The sequence below is a fragment of the Lissotriton helveticus genome, chromosome 5_1 (genome assembly GCF_964261635.1).
Source record: "Lissotriton helveticus chromosome 5_1, aLisHel1.1, whole genome shotgun sequence".
NCBI lineage: Eukaryota > Metazoa > Chordata > Amphibia > Caudata > Salamandridae > Lissotriton > Lissotriton helveticus.
In genome coordinates this window covers 181,237,806-181,264,408 of record NC_136065.1, presented here as the reverse complement: position 1 = coordinate 181,264,408, position 26,603 = coordinate 181,237,806, and the positions used below count along the sequence as shown (strand labels likewise).

Genomic DNA, 26,603 nt, shown 5'->3' with positions numbered 1-26,603 from the left:
GCTCAAACCAGCATCCTGCAGATGAAAAAGAGCTAAACATTTTGCACCTGCTACGCCATGTGAAATTTCATGAACAAAAAATTCACAAAGTACAGGACTAATTTATATATATATGTGTGTGTGTGTGTGTGTGTGTGTGTGTGTGTGTGTGTGTGTGTGTGTGTGTGTGTGTGTGTGTGTGTGTGTGCGTGTGTGTGTGTGTGTGTGTGTGTGTGTGTTTGACACTTGCAAAAAAAGCTTTAACTTTTGATACAATTGGAAATTCATGTAAGAATTCTAGAGCTGGTCCTGGGAAATTTGGACTGTCTCTGCTCTCAAAGATTATTTGCGAAATGTTATTTGAATGCCAAAAATGTCAGAAATTCACTCTAAAAAATTAGCAAGTGGGAAGGAATACATTCCCTAACATTTTGAGAAATATGGCGTGATTATCCATGTCCAATCTACTGATTTAGCACAAGTCCTAAAGACACTTCATAGATTTAAAACTTTCTAAATATGCAAAGTGCAGACATTAGTTGTTAGTCACTGAGAATAAAATAAAGAGAGGACCATCATTCTTCACTCAGTAATTCAATATTTCTTTCAACTGCATCCCTTCCTTCATCTGCATCTAACCTGCCCCGTCCTTACCTTGGAGGTGAAGTTTGCTTTCGGTGCTCTGCAGCAGGACGGAACTCACAGAGTCCAGGTTGTCGTAACTGCTACATCCCAGAGGACCAGTCCTGGTTTCTGTGACCTACAAGACAGAGAGCTTTGTTATGTTGTGATTCTGTTAGCGAAGGCATCACATATAGGTTAATCTAGGCATCATTTCTCTGTACTGCTGGTTACAGGCGATAACTCTCCATATTTCTCAGTAAATTGCAATAATCTCATTGGAGGGTACTGGTATTCCCCACAGATGTGTGTAAGCATGTGACTTAAATAAAATAGTAAGAAAGTAGCTACAAACTAAGCGAGCCCTGTATGCAGTGATGTTTTTAGTAGGTAGTTCGGATGTAGGGATAGAGAGAAGGCAGAAGCGAGGATTCTAGGTGTAAGAGTGTGGGATTACGATGGAGCGGGGAAGGGACTATTGGGGATGTGAGGTGAGTGGAAGAGCAGTGGGTGGAAGGGATGGGGATGTATGACATTACAACGCATGCTTTTACAACGCATGCCATTACGACGCAACTTTTACAACGCAAGTCGTTACTACAACTTGCGTTGGGGGGCGCTGGATAGTTAATAATTTAATTTACTATTCCAACTCCAGTCCCCGTGGATAGTAGGGAAGGTGTTGGATAGTAATTAAACTATTCCCTATCCTAGAGCGCCCTCCAGCGCAAGTTGTTGTAATGACTTGAGTTGTAATAGTTGCGTCGTAATGGTAGCGCGTTGTAAAAGTTGCGTTGTAAAGGATGTTTCCCAGGGAGGGAGCCTATCAGATCTGGACTCCAATGATATTACCCTTTCTGTGAGAGTTATACAAGTAGTCAGACTATCTACTCTGTTCTAGCAGTGGGCTATATTGATATATTTCTCATCTGGGAGTTCCTATCAAGTCCTCAAGGTGCCCCAACACATACGGGAGCTCTCTTCATCACTTCCACTCAGAAATGTGTTCCAGACAGGGAGAAGAATTCTATATGCCTCTCACCGGGAACTCGGTGGGTGCTACTGCAATAAGGAAGGTTTTTATTGTAGCTCACCCTGTGAGCTTCTTTTAATACACTCTGTGCGATGTCCTCAACAGCACACTTGGGGGAGGGCTTTATCCCTCTATTTATACTGTACACATGCTTCTCGCCAGGTGCGGCAAAGTATATACGGGACTATGGCAATGTAAAGGCTTTTTTTTTCTTCAAGTGATGGATCCGAATGTTTTGTAGTAGGAATCATAAGTACATCTGTAAGCGTGCATTACTCCACCATAAGTAGTGTAAAAAAAAAACACAAAGCCATTTTCAGTCTGCACAAACATCAAACGTATTTGCACGTTTCAATAACCAAAATATTATTGTCTAGGATCGAGAATACACCATACATGGTCACAGAACATTGTTTACTAAGCAGGTTCTCATCTTTTGAAGACTCTCTGCCTCCTTTTCTCAACACCCATCATCTATTCTGCCCCTTCCTCCCCCTTCAAGGATATCAGAGCGCCACATGCTTCCTAGCACTATACCCAATGACTACCCTTAGTAAACTCTCTCAATCAGAACACAGAAAACTATTTTGGAAAGAGTTTATCATCGAAGACGTTTCTTGTTTCTGAGAGCTGATGCTTATTGTACCCAATCTCAGTTCTGCTCGTTTGAGCACTCTCAGAGGAAGGAAGATTGAGCGAATCGACAAAGACTTTGACATGATGGGACCACGTGGTTATGGATAGTCCCAGGCGGTGGATGCACACGCCCAATGAGGCTTTGGATTTAAAAGGACAGCAGCTGGATTCCTGCAGCTACAACATGATACTTGCTTTAGATTGTGCTCTTTTCACATCTTCCAACCATTCACAGATCAGCCTGTGCATATTACTCTGGCCTGAGGGTGGGAAATCTCTGCTTATACATCAAACTAATTTAATTAGACAATTAAATGATGTTTCTCCATCTGGCACACGTAAAGCAGAATCGACATCAGTTGCTGCAGAACTGCAAGACCGAAAAACATAGAAATTCTACTAAGAAATTCGAATAAGCTCACTTATTTAGACCTGTAAGGAAACCTGTAGGATCAAAGGTTAAATAAACCAACCTCTTCTTACTAAAAAGAACTTTAAAAAAAAAAGTGTTTCCGAGTCTCGCAGTACTCTTGCAGCACCCAAAACAGAACGTCAAACGCATGCAAGATACCCTCGGGATCCTCCTATTGGTTTTATGGGTCCATAAAATAACTATAACGCATACACTTGCATTGCACTGCTAATTACCTCCTATATTACATCACTGACGAAATGGTCTAAGAGATCATTGCTGACATCATTGCAACATTTGAAGTGGCATCACTGATGATAACTGTGCATGATGGGGGTGTAAAATATAGTTACTTTAGGACTTGAGTTATAGTTACGTGAGATAACTATGACTGGTGAATGCAGGTGGATTTGTTTGTTTAAAACTATATGGTTTAACTGACATTTTCACCTAGCTATACCATCCCTTTAACCATTGATTTTTGGGTAAAATTATATATAGTCATATACATTCATATGTTTGAATTATAACCACAGAAAAAACGACACCTATGCCACAGGTACATAATAAAGTGACTACACAAAATAGAAAAAATAGAAAGAAACATTTGAATATATTTGAATATATGTAATGCAATTAACCCCTATACAACCCAATCAGAAGTTAACTATAGGGCAATGTGCATTGTCAACTGTGCTACAGTGATATTTGAGGCACAAGCATTCATTGATGCTGAAATACATAGGTCTATATATATATATTTTATATATATGATGCAAAACAGAAAGTAGTTGCCCAGATTCATATTAAGGCACAGAGAGAAATGCGGGAGACCTATGTCATGAGGTATGTAAGGTAGTACATTAATTAAAATATGCTCACAAGAAATAACATTGAAATAATAAATGTACAGTAGTATTTACATGTGTTGCACTTTTGTAGCCAACTAGGTTGTACCACAGCAACACACAGAAATAAACAGCACAGCATGTTGGCTCTTGCAGTCAAGTCTTCATAAATTGTTGGTTGAATTGTACACAAGGTTGCCTGCACTTGTATTTCCATTCCGTTTTCTTACGTTACACGCCATTTAGTCTGACCTGAATTATACTCCTTCATGACTGCTAATTCTCATTGACTGTTTTTATCATGTCAATTTAATTTCAATATCCCTCGTACTCTGGTATGTTGTGCTAATATGTTGTTCTTGGTCTCTATTTCACAAGACCATTGCATCCTGACTTCTCATATCCCACAGTGTGGTAAGTCATTGATGACAGACTCATATACCTTAATAGCACCTGTGGAGATCTGGATCTCATGGAGACGTCGCATGGTGCCATCTCGGTCCACAAAGTAGGAAGATGCCAGTTGATGTAGTGCTTCCACGCTTTGTGTGGCATTGCCTGACTTACGGTCCAGCCGGCTTTTGTCCATGTACATGGTAAGTGCTTCCTCACCTACAGAGAAAGGAAAGGAGAACATGAGAGGATGTTGCAGAACAATCAATTACTTAAAATGCATGCAGGATACAGAATTCTCTTCATGTCCTGAAACAAGTAGACTTCCTATTTAGTATAGTATTTCAAATGTTATAACAATTATGTGGAAGATCATTCAAGACCTTACAAACTTGGATTAATACGATTGCTGGAAACCATGTGCAGGCAACCGATCATAAAAATCCATTAAAATAAATTGCCAAATGAACGCATCCTCCTTGAAAACAGCAATGATCTAACATGTTCTCACAAACTAACATTACAATGCTTTGATACTGACAGATCATCGAGATATTTGGAATCTTTGCTGAAGCTCCAGGTTTAGGGGAATTTATTTTGAGCTCGGACCAGATCCATCAGAGAAAATGTATGATCATAGATAGACCCCGGGTCAATTTCTGTGCTACCCTTAGAACAGAAATAGCTATTCTGGCCTTAAGAGATTGTTTCATATACACGTTTGCAGATTCATATGCTGACCCTCCTATATCTACTCACAACATTTAACTTAGTTAGATATACTACACTGTGGCAGTGTGTTGTGCGTGTAATCAAGCACTGTCTCCACGGAGCCTTTGTGGCTTTACATTTCTTGCCAAAGTCTGCGAAATGTTGTTTTCTGTGTGGTTGGTCACAGTTTCTCCCACAGTGGCATCCTTGTTAAATACTGATTTTAGACAACTATCCTCATAGATATTTTATACAATTTTTTTGGTTGACATACAAGTTTATTTGCCGGTCTTAGATGCCTGGATCAATATACCTAACAATACAAACTGGCTATCCTAGAAAGTTCGGACGTCTCTATTATTGTGACTCTAACATTCTGCTTCTATGATTAAGACATGAGTCTGTCCTAGATACACGGAGGTTGTCATAAGCTACTCTCAAGCAAAATCAGTTTTTTTTCTAATCAGAAGTGAAAGCTTTAAACCAAAATTATACTATAAATTCTTCTCCCTCTTCTACACTAGCAGTGCCCTGTCTCTGGGTTTCTGCCTTAATCTGCACCTATCCTTTAAGCCCTCCCACGCTCATGAGCTGCGGTTCTCGTGTGCTCATGACGAGCTGAGCTCGTCATAACCATTAAAACGCTCGCACGCTGGGGAAATTCCCCTGCTGTGCGAATGTTCAACACAAACGGGTGTGGAGCACATGAAAACCGTGGCTCATGACCAGCTGAGCTCGTCATGAGCACCGGCGGCGCTGTTCGCGCCACCCTCCCCCCAGCACAACAGGGAAATGACCCCAACAGCCAAGGGGTTAAAGAGCAGACTAAAAAGAAATATTAGAGGGCTTGGTATTGCAAAAAGCTTCTTTGCAGGATCTAATCATAGGCTCCACAATTCAGGCTCTCACTTTTTCTCAAGTTGTTAATGGCAATGCGATGCTGACTGGCCTGTTACATTCCACCCTCATATGACTTTGAACCCTCTCCTATGGAGCTACTTGCTTCATTATCTGTAGAAGGCTAATACAACTTTATCAAATCCACAGTCTAGAAACTTAACTAGATTCCCATCCCAGCACGACTGAAATTCACATCTCCCTGCTCAATCTATAAAGGCATTAACATAAATAAACAGTGGACTTTCTGGCCAAAAACACACACCTCTCCATGCAGGGCAGGCCACTGCAGAGGTGAGCATTAGACTTCATGCTTGAACATTCTAAAGCACTTATAACTCTACCACAAACAAAGGCAAATACAGTAGCAGCTGTTGTGCTTGACGAGTGGTGAGTCGGGTGGGCAGGGTGTGCAGGGAATGGGGGTCAGGTAAGGGGTATAAGGATTGTGGGTGAATTTTTTTTTTAATTACCTGCAGCCGTCCCCCACACGCTCTTCTGCTCCTTCTTACTGCAGGAAAGCACAGGCTCCCAGAATGCCCTGCAGCCAATCCTGAAGCTGCTCTCACACATGAGAGCAGCTTCAGGATTGCCCTGAGCGCCCTCGATTTGTGCTGCAGGACAGACGGTGAGTCTGTGCCTGCTCTTTCGAACCCAGCTCCATTGCTGGGTTGGAGAGAGCTTTCACTGAGCATGCTGGTTTGGCCAGCTTGAGATGGCCAGCAAACCACTATGCGAAGTGATAGAAGTGCATTACCACTCCCTTCAGTGCCTGTCACTTTGAGGTCCCACGCCAAAGATTAAGCAGTTGGCAGGAAAGGAGAACTTACATGAGTGTTAATTATCAATTTATTTTTCATTTCCTGCCGTTTTTGAGGGGGTGACACTCTTCCGCCATATCAGAGGAGTGTATCTGGGCAAACCAGGAGCCAAAATCAGTCTTTGCAAATGTTGTCATACTAGCCCCCACACTGTAGGTGGTCAGTGGCCAGGGCATGGCAAGGGGAGTTTGGGAAAGTTCCTCCAAAGAAATGTTTAAAAACAATTGCAAATATGTTGGGGTTTAAAACACATTTTTATATTATGAACCCTAGCCCAATTATGGAATGGATTGTTGTAGATTGAAGATAGAGTTGCATGGCTCAATGAATGAATAGTTGTATAGTGAGGAGTGGGTGGATAAATAAAGACTTTTAGCTACGTGGAGTAAATGGTCTCAATGCTCTAACCAAGGGTGGGTGCACTGGTTTTCATGTTAGCTTACACATTAAAGCATCACCCTCAACAAACACCCCTACCACCAGTACTTATGAAGCATGCATAGTCTGGAGGAAAATATAGCATAGTGCGTAGACCTAGCACCTCAAAGAATTGAGCTTTGAATTTGATACAAAATGTAATAGAGAATTGGGCATGCATCAATCTTGGCTTCTTCGTGACCACATTGTCTGATCTTAGGTAATTACTTTTTGTGTAGTGCCTCTTTTTCCTTCATTATTACATGAGGGCTTCTTGAACTACATCTGTTTGGTGAGTGTGAGGCACAAAAGCAAAATATTATAATGCTACTTCATCTACATTAACACCCTACGCCATGAATAGGGAACATAAGACAGCTTTTCTCTTGGTTCACTAACAGCATCGTTATTAGGGTGGTGGGGGCTTGAATGTTTCTAAGTTCATTATTAGAACCTGTCACTTCTAACAATCTGGTTATTTATCAAAGAGGAAACAGACACTTGTAACACTCAGGCCATGGGTTATATAAGTTTAGAGTAACCTCAAGAACCCAATGCAAATGTGGTAGGTGCGGTATATTTGATTCGTCCGCCCCGCATATGGGTAGTTGGCCGTTATCATTGGTTACTCCAAGTTAGTGATGTTGCCAGCCTCAACCCGAGGCACCTCTGGCCTGTTTGTGCAGTGTCCAGAGAAAGAAAAAAGGAGTGTGTCAAATTAGAATCTCAAAAAAAGGAAAGAAGGTTTAAAAACTGAAAAATCACCTTGATTGATTTTATTTATTAATGTGATTTTCAGATTGTTAAAAATAATCTGATACTACTCAATTGATCGAGTTACTAGATCAAAGTAGTTAGAAACACTTATTACACAAACGTCGACATGTTTCTGCTCTGTCGGCCCACAGATATTGGAACTTCCGGGGGCAGAGTCAGCACTAGACGAGATTGCAAGCACACGCGGCTCTGTGTCCTGAGGGCCCCCCGATGCAAGCGAGTACTTCCCGGTCACAAGAAACCGGAGGAGTCAATATCCTTGAAAATTTCACAGGTTATTAACATAATACAGCACAAAAGGTGTGAGTAATACGTACAATTTTCGTTCAATTTTTGTTTTGTTGTGAGTCCTGACGAATGCTCTATAGACCCCTGTGGGCCGACAGAGCAGAAACATGTCGACGTTTGTGTAATAAGTGTTTCTAACTACTTTGATCTAGTAACTCGATCAATTGAGTAGTATCAGATTATTTTTAACAATCTGAAAATCACATTAATAAATAAAATCAATCAAGGTGATTTTTCAGTTTTTAAACCTTCTTTCCTTTTTTTGAGATTCTAATTTGACACACTCCTTTTTTCTTTCTCTGGACACTGCACAAACAGGCCAGAGGTGCCTCGGGTTGAGGCTGGCAACATCACTAACTTGGAGTAACCAATGATAACGGCCAACTACCCATATGCGGGGCGGACGAATCAAATATACCGCACCTACCACATTTGCATTGGGTTCTTGAGGTTACTCTAAACTTATATAACCCATGGCCTGAGTGTTACAAGTGTCTGTTTCCTCTTTGATAAATAACCTACTTACCCTGGGGAATGAAACAGACCTTCCAATCCCTAGTCCCTCCCTATTGATTAACTACTTCTAACAATCTGTCACTTCCAATAATTGCCACTTAATGCAATGGTATAATTTAGCGTTTTAAACTGAAATACTTTGCAAAGGTCACATTATAAAAGAAATACAATGTAACTTAATTTTTTTGATGAATCATTATCATATATGTATTGGACTCTCTGAGCCAAGATACAGCAAACTCCTACTGTTTACCACCTATCCTCTCAAAGCTCTTATTGTCTGCTCTGTTAATGCTGCAGGACACAGGAACCACCCAAATGCAAAACCATTTGTTTGCATCGTTTAATTTTGAAATGCAGATGAGTTACTAGACGCAAATGCGGCCCGTCCATCACTCAGTAACAAAACCAGGCACCACAAGCAGTGAAACTTGCCCTCACATGGCTAGTCCACCAGAAAAACACCTGGGGGTAGATTTACAAGTCCCTTGTGTCGCTTTTGCGTCACTTTTAACATGGGAAAAGTGACGCAAAAGTGGCGCAAGGGGCTTGTAATCTGCCCCCTGGTGTCCAGAAGCGCCAGTCCAGGCCTGCCCCAAATAGTAAAAAGCACAGACCACATTACACATGCACCCATCATTACCGTGGTCTGGATCGGTGTGGCACCACATGCACTAGACATGCAAGTTAAGCTTGGAATTAGTTTTGCTATCATTTGGAGCATGTGGAAGGTGGGGCAGACATTGTCACCTACACGCGACTCACACTTATTTCTTCAGTGCACGATATTTGGACACTGGAGTGATATCCATATCTACTTCCCTCGGCAGCTGTATGAGATGGCAGGATTAAAACTTCCTGCTATTCACTCTACAGCCTATGCTTGATGTGATGTCACAACTCCTTCAAGAAGATGATAATGGCATGGTTATTAGTCCTTGCGTTAAAGGCCTTTGTTGTGGTTTTGTTTTTCACATCCAATCCTTGTATGTTCAATTTACAAATAAATTACAACATTTAAAATCATTTAATCAATGGTAGAGCAGCTATGAAATGTAATGATTTGATCTACATGTTAATCGAGTAGGTTGAGTGCTGATATGGAACTCACACAGGTAGTTGCGTAGTTGACTTATTACCATCATGGATGTAATCAGCATCGCTTCCATGAATCAGCATCGCTTCCGGCAAATCTTTATCATTGTATCAGAACAGTGGATAACTCTTAAACGTAGTGCCTTAAAATTCTTTTACTGTTCTTTCCATAGGCTCTTATGTTTTCCATTATGGTAAGCGTTCCATTGTTGTATGTGCAGGTTCTTGTTGGCGCTGAATGTATGGCTGCAATTTTCATTAATTTCTAATGTGGGTTTGGTTTTATGACTGGGTGGCTGTATTTCAGTCAGTTTGTTTGCTCTTGCTATTGATGTATATTTGTCCTTCAGCAATTCCTCTTGTTCCTTGTTACCTGTCAACTATGTGGCTAGTGTTCTCTTTTCAATCTTGAAGTCATCTATGTAGCAAGTGTTCTCTTTTCAATCTTGAAATGTGCACTTCAGGAGCTTGTTCAATTTATTTTTGTGGCTTTGATAGTGATTCCATCCTTTTTTATGGCATTGTCCATCTAATAGAAACTCTGCTGCAGCTCTTTTTGCTTTGACTTGCATTGTTTGCATATGGTTGCTGATTAACCTTATGATTGCTGACTACCCTAACACATCCACCCACTTGGATGGGTTGATTGTATAAATTGTATTCCTAAATGTTGAGTAACATATCTTTGAGATCTTCTTTACACTCTAATTAGGTAATTTATTAATTTCAGCTTTTTCAAACGGTGGTTTGTTCCGCTATTAATTTATTTTGCACATTGCAATTTATTTACTTTGTTCGAGCACTCTGGTAGGTTGCTAGAAAGCTCTCATTTTTTCTTACTATCAACATAGTGGTTTAGCAGTTTTGGTCTCCCACGCTGTCACCTAGTCATAAACAGCATTCCTAATTTTCAAGAGAATAATAATACACAAAGGACTATGCAACAAAACCCAGATGGGGGTTTGTAGACAATTTATTTCTGTTGCACAATCAGTGATTACTCGTTTTGATGTTAGGTTATAGCCCTTTTATGGGCCTGCATTAAATGCCATCATCAATTTATGATCTTAAAATACCATGCCATGGCTTAATAAAATTAGAGCCAAGCGAAACCTATTTTCGGCAATTCTACATTTGAGAAATAGGAAAAAAGAAGTGGGAAAAACTCAACTCTACTGCACCACTGATGCCTTTTTTTATCTGTTACTGGTAGATGTAGAGTCTGTCAGATCAAAAGCAACAATTATTGACCTCTTTTCCCTCCTTCATGTTTTCTAATTCTTGCATCTAACTTGCCTTTTACTCTTCATTGCCTAACTTAGCCCCTCTGCTGACTACCAAATGTCCAAAAACCTTTTTTGATAATTCTGCTGACATTGAAAGTGTGACCTTCTTACAGTTGAAACTGTGACCTCTAACATTCATGAAAAGAGAGGCTGTGGGTGGATGAAAATAAAATTTATTTTGGATTTACCACATTCATATGAATTCTTAAAATGAATTCACTATTCATCATGGGACCAGGCTTCACAAGAGCCTTTCTATCATTTTCATAAACATAGTATATTTTTCTCCCCACAACGACCTCATTCTGAGTCCCTTCACTATGGTTCTCACTGTTCGGCCATTATCTTTCTGTAATGTATCAAATAATCACTTACCCATGCCAGAATCCACCTCCTTTTCTCATCCATCTTCCTTACCAATTATGCTTTATAATCTCATCTCCCACCCATAATCCCTGTCCTTTTATTTCACCATTTTCTTTCTTTTCTACTTTTTTACTTACAGGTTCACCACCTTATGTCACTCGCTTTCCATTCCACTCCCCCCCACTCTCCATTGTCACATCTCTTGGTCTAGCTTCACTCTCCATTTTTCCAATCTTTCCGTCCTCACTCCAAATTCTCACTTATCCACCTCTCCCTTAATCTGTCCTTGACTCCCTTCTATCAATCGTTCTACCCACTATCTCTTTTTCTCTTCTATGTGTCTCCTTCCATTCAACATCTACTAACATCTTCCATTTCAAGGTACATCCGTTTTGTTTGTGAGCTTTTGCAGGTGACCCTCTAATCCCACATATTTTGTTGTTTTAGAAGTTTTGGACACTTATGCTAACATAGGGGCCGATTATGATTGCGGTTTTCCTGCATCCTCCGGAGGATGCGGAAAAACCGCTGCGGAGCCTCCAAAGACCCACCGCCATATTAGGATGGCTGGTGGGTCTGGAATTCCGTCCGCCGGTTTTCCGCCGCGGTCGGATTACAACCGCGGCGGAATAGCCCTAATATGGTGGCGGTGTCTAACAGACACCGCCAGCCATATTAGGATGGTGGGAAAGACCTGCTTTTCCACAGCGGCTTTTCCGCCGTGGAAAAGCATACGGACTTTCACTTTGGGGGACCGTTGCGGGACCCCTGGGTGAAGGGGGGGTGGAGGGTGCACATGGGGGGTACCTATGGTACCCCCCTGCATTTGCATGCACAAAGCAGCAGGCACTGCGCGGTGCCTGCCGCTTTATGCATGCAAATGCGATGCATGCATTTTTCACCTTGCGGCGGGTGCAGCTTGAAGCTGCACCCGCCGCAATGTTAAAGATAGAGGATGTGACCGCCACTCTGGCGGTCACATCCTAATCTGCTCGGAGGGACCGCCGCTGCTCCTGCGGACGGTCCCTCCTCCTCAGGGGTCGCGGACGGACTCAAGTCTGTCCGCGATCATAATCGGCCCCATAGTGTCAAAAAAGTTCTCTCCAACACTCAAGAACATAATAATATACAAAGGACTTAGCACATTATTCCCTGATTTTCATATGATTAACTAACGCAGGGGAGCTTTAGAACATGTTTGCCCATAAAGTAATCCTGTTATCCAGTCAGTGCTAATTTATTTATGATACATACATTTGTCTCCAGATATCTGCTTCCTTCTCTCATCTTTCTCATTTAATTTACTTCTTCTCTCAAGCTTTCTTTTCTCCAATCCTCAGTCCATTGCTCCTTGCTTCGCTCCTCTTCAGTTCTCATTTCCCCAGTCTGACTCGATGACGTCCCTTCTCTCCTTTATATACACCTCATCTTCACCTTAAACTGTGTCACCACTTATTTCCTTAAATCCTCCCTCCCATCCTGGAAATCTTTTTTATTTTCTTTAACAACATATTTTCATATTTTGCCATACCTCAGCTTATCAAAATGTTAATGTTTGTCAGACGTACAATTGAATGGTGTGTACGGTAGAAACTATTGTTTTATAAAGCATGTCATTATAGTAAGGAATATTGGCTTAAGTTTATTTATTTATTTATACGCTTATATAGCGCAAGACTCGACACCCATAGGGGTATCTCCGCGCTTGGTTCGCCATATGTGTCTAGAACAGAGCTTTTAGAGGTGTGGAAAAGGTTTATGCTCTCAGAAACAAATGTGTTTTTAATAACTTTCTGAAGATAGAATGATCCGGGTTTTCTCTCAAATTGAGGGGAAGTTTGTTCCATAGGGTGGGACCCTATGGAACCCTTTCTAGGAGACGTTTTTGAATAGGACCTCTCCTCAAAGAGAGATATCTTAGTCCTGGTTCGTTATTATCTCCTCACAATTTTACAGTGTTTGTCTTTGAGGAGGCGGGGGGGGGGGCTCGAGTATAAAATGAAGTAAAGAGATATAGTTGGAATTTGTGGTACAAAAGGATAAGAGTTTGGCAAGACTTTAGGGGAACTTAAATTGTATCTCATTACACCATTATAAGCTGCCACTGAGCAGATCCTATCACATGCCAATTAAATTGGCAGTTATATTTTCTCTACTTCAAAGGCACTGCCTGGTTGATTAAAAAAAATCTGATTTTCTCTGGAGGTCTCTTGGCCTATGGAGCAGAAATGTGAGTGCATTCATTTCAAAACAGGAGAGGAACAAGCCGGCCTTGTCCACATGTATTAAAGTGGTGGTGAATAATTCACATCCTTGGCCACCGCAATATTAAAAATATATTTCATGTGGTGACTCTATTGTTTTGCAGCATGCCGCATGGGTAGGGACGCCATTCAGGCGTGGGAGTGATTCTCTTTCAGCACAGCACTGCTGGCCTCCAGGCTTGTGCTTCATCTCAAGTGTGATGGAGGCTCTCAAGGCCCAGCTACTTGAGCGCCGCAAGGCCTTGGCACATTCTCCTGCAGTCCTTCAACTTGTGAGGCTTTTGTTCTTTAAAAATGAATGCGGTACTGCAGGTGACTGGCCTTGAGCGACATTCAAAATGAGAAGCGCGTGCTTCTCGCGAGCTCCACCCCCTCTCATTCTGCAACCTTTAAACATGCTCATTTCTGAACACTCCACTCCCTATGTTGAGTTTTTCTCACTGTATCACTCTGTATTCTCCTCTGTCTTTTTCTCTGTCTTACCAAAGGCTGTCCTTCTCATTAGGTACTGAAGGCAATGTGCTAACAGTGACAGTAGGCAGTAGTTATCAGTAGTGGACCCTATCAGAACAGTCTGAATTCTCAGCAAAACATTATTTTAGGTTTGGTCTTTGAGACAACTCTAGCTGTCTCGCCATGCTATTCTGCCCCCCCCCCCCCAAAAAAAATGCATACATAATAAACATACACAGAGGGGCTATTTGGTCACTTGGCTTCATCCATTGGCCTGTGAAGTTGTCATTCATAGTTTACTTCCGGCCACTTCCTACACGCTGGATGGGGCACTCTGTCATCCCACTTTACCAACCGTTAGGTCCGGCCTATGGGGCAGCTTTATTTGCCTCACTAGACTATTGTTGTTTTCCACCAAAACATTTATAATATCCATAAATAGAGGGGCTTTTGGTTAGTGGGCTTTATTCACTGGAATGTTAAATTGCAATTCACATTTTGCTTCTGTCCACTTACATCATACTGAAGGGGGCAATGGGTCAGCCCACTTTACCCATGAGCTCCCTTCACCTTGAGTGACTACACAAAGCCTGTGCACATTGTCCACATCCAAGTGAAAATATCTCCTTTCTCTTCAATGACGCACCTTGTTCACAGTGTGCTTTATTTTTTAATGTTTTTTAAATTAACTTTAAATACTGCCCATTTTTTCCCATGCAGTTGGTTGCCCAGTTAGATGGTGATTTATTATCAGACTCCTTTTTAAGTTTTTGTAATTAAGGATGTAGATGACACTGTAACATCAAAGCACTTGTCATTTGAATGTTTGTTTTGGTGGGGATTTATTATTATTGGTGTCTCATTGATATTGCAATTATAATACTAATACTACTAATAGTTCTACTACTACAAATAATAACAATAATAATAAAATACCCAGCATGCCTGACAGCCTTGTTATTTTTTCTTTTTTTTTTAAGTGGTCATCTCAGTGAATGTTTTTTTACATTAACATTTCTGTTTAAAGCGTATTGCAGCCATACATAGGTGGCTGAATGGGTTTTTGTTCATTTTATTTATTTCCTTTTAATTTCATTTTATTTTGTGACTGACCCTTTAATTAAAATATATATATATATAATAATAATAATACCCATTACACCAGGGAATGCTAGACCTGCTTATTTAGGCCAAGTGCTTAAGAAGACCTTTTGAGTTACTAAAGTTTAAGGTAAAATATACTTTCTTCGGGGCACTGTCAGCCAGCCCTCTTCATCCATTGGTCTGTGGGTCATAAACATGTTCCTTCTATCCACCACACCACACAGCATGGGTTAATTGGGTAGCGAACCTTGGCTAACCTCAGGAGGAGTTATGGCATTCTACTCCTGTACAAGAGGCACATCCGCACATAAAGTAGTTCCCTTCAGTGAGCGTGACTAGCATGGCAATGTGTGCTTTTTTAGATCAAAAATATTTTTGCCTTTAGCCAATGTTTTCTTTTATACTGGCCAGGGACCACCAGTTTTCCCAGCATTAGCATTTAACAAAAAATATGATTAAACAGGCAATGGTTAAGCTAAAATTCTGGCAGCCACATGCCAGACCCATAGGCGTTTCCAAAAAAAACGTTTTCTCTTTTACAAAGATAATTGGAAAAATGTGCTTTACAAATTCCATATTTGGCTTTTTTTTTTACAGAAAGCCCTAAGTTCTTGACAATTGTTTCTGCAAATAATATTTTGCACCATCCCAAAAAATCCATAAATTCTGAAGAAGGTAGTTTTCCCTGATATTTTCCTATGAATTATTTGGCAATACTCGCTCAACGTGTCTCTAATTGCATATTTTCACCTTCATTCAGGTAAGAAGGAATTTGGTGACAGTGGAAACCTTATTCATGCAGCATAAACGTATGCTATACGTACTGCGTCAGTATTATCCCTCTATTTTGACATTTTAACTCACATTGCTTCAAAAGGAATCACAGCACTATGGAATAAAACCAAGGGGCATATTATCAAGCAGGGCGATAGGCAATTATCGCCGCTTTAGCGGCCGTTTTGGGCCGCTAAGCAGCGATAATTCTATCGCCCTATTAGCACGCTGTCGCTAACTGATGTTAGCGACAGCTTTTAGGCGATAGCGAGCGGTTTGGGGCCCGCTTTGCATGTCATGCAAAGTGGGCATCCCAAACCAGTTAGCGACTGAAAGCAGTCGCTATCGCCTATTAGCAAGGCAGGCGTAGCGACAGAAATATTCGCGCTAAGCGCGAATATCTCCAAATACTAACACCTGCCCAGACCAGTTCTTAGCCATGTTATCCAATGGGAGGTGGATCACATGGCTTAGAGCATTTCGTCGCTAATGCGTGAATATCGCTGTATTCTCAGCGATATTCGCGCATTTCGCCGCTATCGCTGGATATTTTAGCACAATGGAGAAAAACGTTGCTAATAGCATGTTTTCTCCGCTAACATATCCAGCGATAGGCAGCGATAAAAAAATCGTCGCTAAGCCTATTTAGCGATAGTTATCGCTACTTGTTGGTAATATGCTTATGACTAACTTTGAAGGGTTTTTGGATTTCAGTGGAGATAGGGCGCACTGCCTAGAATCAACGTTTAAGAGTAAATTAGCGACAAACAGAAGATGCGGTGCGTGAAGAGCGAACGGAGAAAGCCCTTAACCGTTCAATGAACAAGCCAAAGGTTGTTACAAACATACACAAAGCAAAGCTCTCGCAACCACAATTTAGTATAGACAAAGATACATGTCTCAAAAGGTAAATAACAATTTGGTAATAAGCATTAACATCACTTTTACTAGTTTAGCTCGTGAATACATCAATCAACTGAAATGGGACCAGTCAACCTTTGCAAAGTGTCTGCTACTGTGTTGCGCGATACAAGGCATGTTTTTGGTAACTTTGGATCGTTTCACTTAGAGACATTTTCGCTTTTCAAATTTGCAATTTATGCTGCAGGAGTTGGATTATCGCGCAATTCCTGTAAACCTAAAATGATGAGGAAAATGCTGCAACCACATAGTAGTATTTTGTTTTGGCAGTTCTTCTGCTGCTGCTGCTGAGAGTGAGCAGAGGGCAAACAATAAAAGGGAAGTAGGTCACGCAGATAGATGATAATTCACTTAGAGCAGGGGTACTCAAAGTACGGCCCGCGGGCCAGTAGTGGCCCGGCAAGCCTTCAGTGGCGGCCCGCGGAGCTTTAGACATCGCACCTGTGTGTGTTTTTTTTTTATCTTCAGCAAACACCTCGGGGAGCAGCAGAGCAGGGAGTGAGAGCCCGGGTGAAGGAGGTGGAGGGCAGCAGGGAGTGAGAGCCTGGGTGAGGGAGGTGGAGGGCAGCAGGGAGTGAGAGCCTGGGTGTGGGAGGGCAGCAGGGAGTGAGAGCTGGGTGAGGGAGGTGGAGGGCAGAGCAGGGAGTGAGAGCCCGGGTGAAGGAGGTGGAGGGCAGAGCAGGAACTGAGAGCCGGGTGAGGTGGGAGGGCAGAGCAGGGAGTGAGAGCCGGGTGAGGGAGGTGGAGGGCAACAGGGAGTGAGAGCCCGGGTGAGGGAGGTGGAGGGCAGAGCAGGGAGTGAGAGCCCGGGTGAGGGAGGTGGAGGGCAGAGCAGGGAGTGAGAGCCTGGGTGAGGGAGGTGGGAGGGCAGCAGGGAGTGAGAGCCAGGTGAGGTGGGAGGGTAGAGCAGGGAGTGAGAGCCCTGTGAGGTGGGAGGGCAGAGCAGGGAGTGGAAGCCGGGTGAGGGAGGTGGAGGGCGGAGCAGGGAGTGAGAGCCGGGTGAGGGAGGTGGAGGGCAAAGCAGGGAGTGAGAGCCGGGTGAGGGAGGTGGAGGGCAGAGCAGGGAGTGAGAGGCGGGTGAGGGAGGTGGAGGGCAGAGCAGGGAGTGAGAGCCTGGGTGAGGGAGGTGGAGGGCAGAGCAGGGAGTGAGAGCCAGGTGAGGTGGGAGGGCAGAGCAGGAAATGAGAGCCGGGTGTGGGAGGTTGGAGGGCAGAGCAGGGAGTGAGAGCCCGGGTGAGGGAGGTGAGAGGGCAGAGCAGGGAGTGAGAGCCCGGGTGAGGGAGGTGGAGGGCAGCAGGGAGTGAGAGCCGGGTGAGGTGATAGAGGGCAGCAGGGAGTTAGAGCCGGGTGAGGTGGGAGGGCAGAGCAGGAAATGAGAGCCGGGTATGGGAGGTTGGAGGGCAGAGCAGGGAGTGAGAGCCCGGGTGAGGGAGGTGGGAGGGCAGAGCAGGGAGTGAGAGCCCGGGTGAGGGAGGTGGAGGGCAGAGCAGGGAATGAGAGCCGGGTGAGGGAGGTGGAGGGCAGAGCAGGGAGTGAGAGCCGGGTGAGGGAGGTGGAGGGCAAAGCAGGGAGTGAGAGCCGGGTGAGGGAGGTGGAGGACAGAGCAGGGAGTGAGAGGCGGGTGAGGGAGGTGGAGGGCAGAGCAGGGAGTGAGAGCCTGGGTGAGGGAGGTGGAGGGCAGAGCAGGGAGTGAGAGCCAGGTGAGGTGGGAGGGCAGAGCAGGAAATGAGAGCCGGGTGTGGGAGGTTGGAGGGCAGAGCAGGGAGTGAGAGCCCGGGTGAGGGAGGTGGGAGGGCAGAGCAGGGAGTGAGAGCCCGGGTGAGGGAGGTGGAGGGCAGCAGGGAGTGAGAGCCGGGTGAGGTGACAGAGGGCAGCAGGGAGTTAGAGCCGGGTGAGGTGGGAGGGCAGAGCAGGAAATGAGAGCCGGGTGTGGGAGGTTGGAGGGCAGAGCAGGGAGTGAGAGCCCGGGTGAGGGAGGTGGGAGGGCAGAGCAGGGAGTGAGAGCCCCGGTGAGGGAGGTGGAGGGCAGCAGGGAGTGAGAGCCGGGTGAGGGAGGTGGAGGGCAGAGCAGGAACTGAGAGCCGGGTTAGGTGGGAGGGCAGAGCAGGGAGTGAGAGCCCGGGTGAGGGAGGTGGAGGGCAGCAGGGAGTGAGAGCCCGGGTGAGGTGGCAGAGGGCAGCAGAGAATGAGAGCTGGATGAGGTGAGACAGATAGAGATAGAGACAGATAAAGACAGGGACAGGCGGAGCTAGATAGGGTCAGAGACTGGGACAGCCAGAGACAGGGACAGCCAGAGATAGAAAGAGGCAGAGACAGACAGCGATAGAGACAGACAGCGATAGAGACAGCGATAGAGACAGCGATAGAGACAGCGATAGAGACAGACAGAGAGAGAGACAGACAGAGAGAGAGACAGACAGAGAGAGACAGAGGGAGAGAGGGAGATAGACATAGGAAGGGATGGAGACAGACGGAGAGACTGACAGAGGGAGACAGACAGAGGGAGAGAGGGAGACGGACAAAGGGAGAGAGGGAGACGGACAGACTGAGAGAGGGAGACAGACAGAGGGAGACAGACAAAGGGAGGGAGACAGACAGAGGGAGGGAGACAGACAGAGGGAGGGAGACAGAGGGAGAGAGGGAGACAGAGAGGGAGTGAGACAGACAGAGGGAGGGAGACAGACAGACAGAGGGTGGGAGACAGAAAGACAGAGGGAGACGGAGGGAGGGAGACAGAGGGAGGGAGGGAGACAGAGGGAGGGAGCGAGACAGAGGGAGGGAGTGAAGGAGACAGAGAGAGGAAGACGGAGGGAGGGAGACAAGGAGGCAGAGGGATAGAGGGAGACAGACAGAGGGAGAGAGACAGAGGGAGGGAGACAGAGAGAGGGAGACAGAGGGAGGGAGAGAGACAGAAAGACAGAGGGAGACAGACAGAGGGAGGGAGACAGACAGAGGGAGGGAGGGAGACAGAGGGAGGGAGACAGAGGGAGGGAGAGAGACAGAAAGACTGAGGGAGACAGACAGAGGGAGGGAGACAGACAGAGGGAGGGAGGGAGACAGAGGGAGGGAGGGAGACAGAAAGACAGAGTGAGACAGACAGAGGAAGGGAGACAGACAGAGGGAGGGAGGGAGACAGACTGAGGGAGGGAGACAGAGGGAGAGAGGGAGGGAGACAGACAGAGGGAGACTGAGACAGACAGACAGACAGACAGAGACAGACAGACAGACAGAGGGAGGGAGACAGAGACAGAGGGAGGGAGACAGACAGACAGAGGGAGACGGACAGACAGAGGGAGACAGACAGAGGGAGGGAGGGAGACAGACAGAGGGAGGTAGACAGAAAGACAGAGTGAGACAGACAGACAGAGGGAGGGAGACAGACAGAGGGAGGGAGGGAGACAGACAGAGTGAGGAAGGGAGATGGAGGGAGGGAGGGAGGGAGACAGTGGGAGGGATGGAGACAAACAGAGGGAGGGAGGGAGACAGACAGAGGGCAGACGGAGGGAGGGAGACAGAGGGAGATGGACAGTGGGACACAGATAGAGGGAGACAGATGGAGGGAGACGGAGAGAGGGAAGGAAAGAGAGGGAGGGAGACAGAGAGAGAAAGAGAGGTAAGACAGAGAGACAGAGGGAAACAGAGAGAGAAAGGGAAGGAGGGAGAGAGAAAGAGAGATGTGTGTGTATGCTGGTCTGTTGGCTCAGTGGATGAATGCGTCAGCTGCAGGGGCCTGTGTTCAACTTCATGGTCACAGTTTTTTTCTTTCTAGCCCCTTCCCCCTCCCCCACTGACCCCGCCTCCACCGGTGCAGCTCTCTGCCACAAACCACACTGTAAATTTGGCCCCCGAGAGAAAGTTTGTGAGTACCCATGACTTAGAGTGACAAATTCTTTTGCTTGCCTTTTTCTTTTTATCCCTTGCTCTCCTTCCTCTCGTAATCATTCTGCATTTACTGTACTACGTACCATCTCTTTTTTTCTACAGCTGATCACCAGCCATCGGTTTTATTCTCTTTTCTTCTCCTCTTTCTTTTTTTTTCATCATACTGTTTCATTCTGTAGCTCATCTGCCTTCTCGGCCCCCTTCCTTCACCCGTCCCTGCACCTTCTACTGCATCTGTGTTTCCCATTGCTTACCCACTTCAATTTTGTATTGTTCTTCCTCCATTTCCCAATTTGCCCCTTTCCATCTCTTTTTGTCCTTCAATTTCCGTCTGTAGTTTCCTATGTTTGCAGCTATGTCTTTCATGGCCAGTCTCACCCAATGACAATTACCGACTAAAATGTTCCTTTTCAGCATTCGCATCTACTGTGTCAATAACCACTTGATGTCTATCCACGACACCTTTTATTCTACCCACCAATACATAAATTTGTTTCTCTTAATCTGAACAGGAATCCCCAATTCTGCCCCATTTCTCATACCCATTCTCATCATGTCTACCAGTACACGTCTACCTGTACATTTAAAAATCAGATTACGGTTTTGTTACTTTTTTGTGAATTGGCCCCCACAAATTGAGTGTGAAATATACTTCGGGCTTAAATTATTCCTTATTGTTAATACATTTTGATTTATGAGTACCTATAAAATGCTACCAAAGAAGAAGCACAGGGGGGAATATTGTGTTACAACATAACATATTTTTATGTAACCATAATAAAACATGGCAACACTTCGTTTAAAAAGATGTTTTTTTTCTTGTTTCGTTTTTTTTATTTAATCATATGAATATTAATTGCGTTATTGAATTTGTGTTTAACAAATCAAAAAGTGTTCTTTCTATGCATCCTTCCAGCGGCTGCTGCAGAAATTAAACAGTGCTCATCTGCACATTGTTTACCTCCTGTTCGGGGCACTGCCTTTACCACTTCTGAAGCCTCAGAAGCCAGGGATGCAAATACACTACCTCGGGTCGCAAGGGGAGCCTAAAAGATGTCCATGGGTTGTAATATCTTCTTCTCCACTTGGTCCAATATTATTATTGCTGGCAACTGAGACTGACTGTCTTCCGGTGCTGACATTCCCGTCTGCCAAGATTGACAACAATTATAAACACAGTCTGCTTTATTTACAAACCAAAGGACAATTCTGTTCATCTTTTAATAAAAATAACTCGGATTTTCATATAACAATTCATACTGCTCTTTCTTCATAGATTTTAAAAGCACTGTGCAACTATTACCCAATTCAGTGGCACTCAATTTACCAACCTTACAAGAATTGGGTCATAGACTCCTTAGGCATCCAGTGTTTCCAGTACCTAATTGAGTGCTACGTAATATGCCAACCTGGAAAGAATGAAACTATAAATTGGCCTTTCTGAAATTGAATTCATGACATACAAGTGACACAAGATGCTATCATTGAAGATTTAAATTAGCCAACTATCTCCCAGCTAAGGGGCACATTAGGATGGCGGGCGGGCAAAGCGGAAATCAGGACCGCCCGCCTAAAGAGCGGGGGTCCCGACATTGCCATTAGGATGCGCCTTCCTCAATTTAACATTGTGGCGGGCGGTGCTCACTGCACCGCCCGCCACAATGTTAAAAAACAAAAGCACGCCTTTGCACAATCGAAGAGGCAGGCACCGCGCGGTGCCTGCCTCTTCGATTATGCAAAGGCAGGGGGGTACCACACCCCCCTTTGGCCTTCACTCTGGGGGCCCACAGGGGCCCCCCAGAGTGAACACCGCATGCTCTCTGTGGCGGCATTGCCGCCACGTGAAGCCATTAAGAAAAGCCCATAGTAATATGGCGGGCGGTGTCTAACAGACACCGCCTCCATGTTACTCGTTTTCCGCCCCGGCTGCAAGGCGACCGGGGCGGAAAACAGACGGGCGGTGTTTTTCACCGCCGCCTTCCCCTCCGCCATCCTAAAATAGCGGGGGGGATTTGGACTTGCGATGTCGGGCGGTTTGCCTCCGCCAGGCCGGCGGTGGCCACCGCCAGCCTGGCGGAGGCAAACCGCCCGACATCATAATGGACCCCATAGTTTTTAGGTCTCGTCCTTTACCATTCCGAAGGAATGGGAAATGGCGAGAATTCAAGTGCTTGAACTGATTGTCAAACCACCGCATTTTTTCGTGGCGTTTTCTTGGAGTGCACGTGGCCACAGGCACGCGCTTTTGGCCCATACACTTTCATGGCCATCTGTTCCTCAATGTCCCTCCCACCCTTCGTTTGATCTTGCCGCGAGTTCAGGCTAATGGCCCTCCCCCTCCCCCAGCACAGAGCGCGCATCGCGGCCGCACAGCACATCAAAGGGCTTCTTCCAGCGTGTGCTGTGCGGCTTCTCCTCCCCATATTATGTGGCCGGCCGTACTTGTGTTTCCCGGCCGCTTCCCGGGCGCTCTTGTATTTAATTAGCAGCAGCAGCATTTCTCCTGCGCCAGGCCACATCAAAGGCTCTGTGCCACTTTCACCCACACAGCAACACTTACAGACACGCAACGCCACTCACACCCACGCAAGCCCACTATCATCCACGCAACACCACACTCACCCACGCAACGCCACTCACCCAAGCAACAGCACTCACACACGCAACGCAACTCATCCATGCAACCCCACTCATCCACGCAACCCCACTCATCCACGCAACCCCACTCATCCACGCAACGCCACTCACACACGCAACGCCACTCACACACGCAACACAACTCACCCACGCAGCGCCACTCACCCACGCAACGCCACTCACACACGCAACGCCACTCACACACGCAACGCCACTCACACACGCAACGCCACTCACACACGCAACGCCACTCACACACGCAATGCAACTCACCCACGCAACCCCACTCATCCACGCAACCCCACTCACACACGCAACGCCACTCATCCATGCAACGCCACTCACACACGCAACGCCACTCACACACGCAACACAACTCACCCACGCAACGCCACTCATCCACGCAACGCCACTCACACACGCAACGCCACTCACACATGCAACGCCACTCACACATGCAATGCCACTCACACACGCAACGCCACTCACACACGCAATGCCACTCACACACGCAACACAACTCACACACGCAACGCCACTCACACACGCAACGCCACTCACACACGCAACGCCACTCACACACGCAACACCACTCACACACACAACGCCACTCACACACACAACACCACTCACACACGCAACGCCACTCACACACGTAACGCCACTCACACACGCAACGCCACTCACACACGCAACACCACTCACACACGCAACGCCACTCACACACGCAACGCCACTCACACACGCAACGCCACTCACACACGCAACACCACTCACACACGCAACGCCACTCACACACGCAACGCCACTCACACACGCAACGCCACTCACACACGCAACGCCACTCACACTCGCAACGCCACTCACACACGCAACGCCAGGCTACACATCATAAATAACAATCATTTGCAATGCTATAGGTCTCCCATTTACTTAAATTGAACATAATGGCATTGTAAATGACAATAACTTTAAAAAATGTTTACTTTTACAATAAATTGAAAAGGCATTGTCATTTACTATGCCAACAGCTTAAAGTTGCCTAAATGCAAGACTTATTGCATTGCAAATAGCCAATAGGGCTCGCTTTTGGGACCATCTAAGTGTTTATGCATGCGACATTTTATGTTGTTGCAACAAGGAAATTATGCTGCATAACTACTTATAAGGGCCCAAAAGCGAGACCTATTGGCAATGCCAATGCTTGTTTATTTAGTAATGCTGGTCCCTGCATGTTTGCTAAATCATTCAGAAACACACCCATCATCATTTCTCAAATTTAGTGCATGTTTCATTACTCATATTTCATGGCTCCAGAAGTTGGAAAGTAAAATTTGTAACTGCCCATTGGTGACTATATCTGCACATGTCAGTGAGTACCAGGAAGAGGTAGAGGCCCACGTTCAGTGGTAGGTAGTCTGATGAGCCTGCAACAAACAAAGTCAGTGAACAAACAAATGACTATGGGATTGTGGGTGGACTTCTTCATCAGAGAGGACCTCCCTGGTTTTAATTACCCAATTTATAAGGAGAGTAGCATTCTCCAGATCTTTCGAAGAATTGAAAGTACATGTTAATTATACTCCTCTAGGACACATCTGGTACGAATGATTATGTAGATTGTCTGAATGATATGTCATTGCTTGGCTCACAAGAAGGTGTGCTGGCTTGTGAATATAGGATCACTGGAACATTTGCCCCCACAAATCCCTGGGCACTATAGGATGTACATTACCACATGTTTTCTGCCTCTCAGGAGCGTTTGTTGCCACAAACCACAGGGCTCTCTGGAATGTATATTGGCACATTGGAATAAGGTCAGAAATTGGCATTATCACACCTCTAAACTATATTGTATGTTAGTTGCTTACTTGCTCTATGGATTGTTTATTGGTGCATGGCTCTGTGGATCATGCAGAATGGAATGTGACTCCAGAAGACTGGAGTGTCATGAGTGTGAACATTGTGGCATTGGTGCGACCTCTGCACTGAGGTGTATAAGTCAGGTACCTTGTTATTTTATTTCATGGTAGTGAGGTGTCAGCATATCTGATGTGGTTCAGTTCATTGGTGTGTTCAGTTGTGGTATATCGTCTAATTGTCAGATGATAAATAAGTTTACATTTTGAGTTGTGCCTGTGCCTCCTGACAGCCAGTATGATGGTGTTACATGCGTTAATTAGTTGTACGTTTTGTATGGATGTGCTATGTTAGATGTGTTCATTTGAAAAGCCATTGTGTTCTCTGCAGACATTCTTTGCAGTGACATGAAGTCTATTGTAAGTAAGTAAAAAGCTTATAGCGTGCACGAAGGCCAAGACATCTTGGCGCTGTAGCAGGAAATGAGTTAGAAAAGGATGAGTGCCTTATTTCTGTAAGGGGAATAGCCAGGTCTTAAGCATTTCCCAGAACAGAGGTATGGAAGGTTGTAGTCTGATGGCGTCTGGTAATTCATTCCATAGCTTGAATGCTCGATAGGTCAGGCTTCTTCCTCCCCATCTAGCCTTTTGTACTCTAGGTATCTGAACTAGACCTTTATTTGCAGATCTAAGATTGCGTCGTGGTATGTACCCACAGAATAGTTGCTGTAGATGCACTGCTCTTCCACCAAACCGTGCTGTATGTACCAGGCACAATGCTGCTGCATTTTGAAGAGATTGTAGCTTAGACAGTTGTTGCTTGTTTATGCCCAAGAAGAGGGCATTATAATAGTCAATTTGTGAAAGGATCAATGCGACTACAACAGATTTTCTGAGGTCCAGGGGAATAAAAGGCAAGTTTTTGCACAGGTTTTTTGCAGAAAGAAGCATGATGATGTCAGCTGGTTGATCTGGTTTCCGAAGTTTAGTTGGTCATCAAATAGGGCTCCCAAATTTCTGACCTTTACTGCTGGTACTGGGCACCACTCTTGGTTCGAAAAAGGTGTCCCATTCCCAAACTCCATGACCTATGTTTTATCTGTGTTTAGTTTAAAGTAATTCTAATGCATTTATTCCAAGATATGACAGCCATGAAATCTCCCAGGCATGGTTTCCCCTCTCGAAGAGATGGAAATGACAATCTGAGTGTCACTGGCGTATGATACAAGTGAGAAACCATGCACCCCGGTCAGCTCATCCAAAAGTGTAACATAGATGTTGAATAACGTTGGGGACAGTGCTGACCCTTGGGGAACTACACAGAGGAGGGAAAACCTCTCTGATGTAAAATTGGCCCAGCACACCCTCTGCTCCCTTGCCAAGAGGAATAGGGTGAGAAAAATTAGAGACTCCTCCTTGATTCCTATTGCCTTCAGCCTTTGTGTTAATACCAGGTGGTTAATGGTATCAAATGCGGCTGATAGGTTGAGTAGGATCAAAATGGCTATTCCTCCCCGTCCAGTTGTCTATCTATTTCCTTGGTGGCCATGATTAGGGCTGATTCGGTAGAGTGCTGCTGTCTAAAGCCATGTTGGGTATGGTCTAGGATGTCA

General features: G+C 45.0%; 1 protein-coding gene across 1 annotated transcript in view; it reads right to left on the bottom strand.

The window, feature by feature from the left end:
* BRINP1 (BMP/retinoic acid inducible neural specific 1) overlaps positions 1 to 26,603 on the bottom strand; it is a 413,405-nt gene that overhangs the window by 92,920 nt on the left and 293,882 nt on the right. The window contains exons 4-5 of the mRNA XM_078641975.1: positions 3,972 to 4,141; positions 634 to 739 (exon numbers count right to left, since the gene is read on the bottom strand). Coding sequence (XP_078498101.1) covers positions 634 to 739; positions 3,972 to 4,141 — 276 coding nt within the window. The remainder of the gene's footprint in view (positions 1 to 633; positions 740 to 3,971; positions 4,142 to 26,603) is intronic.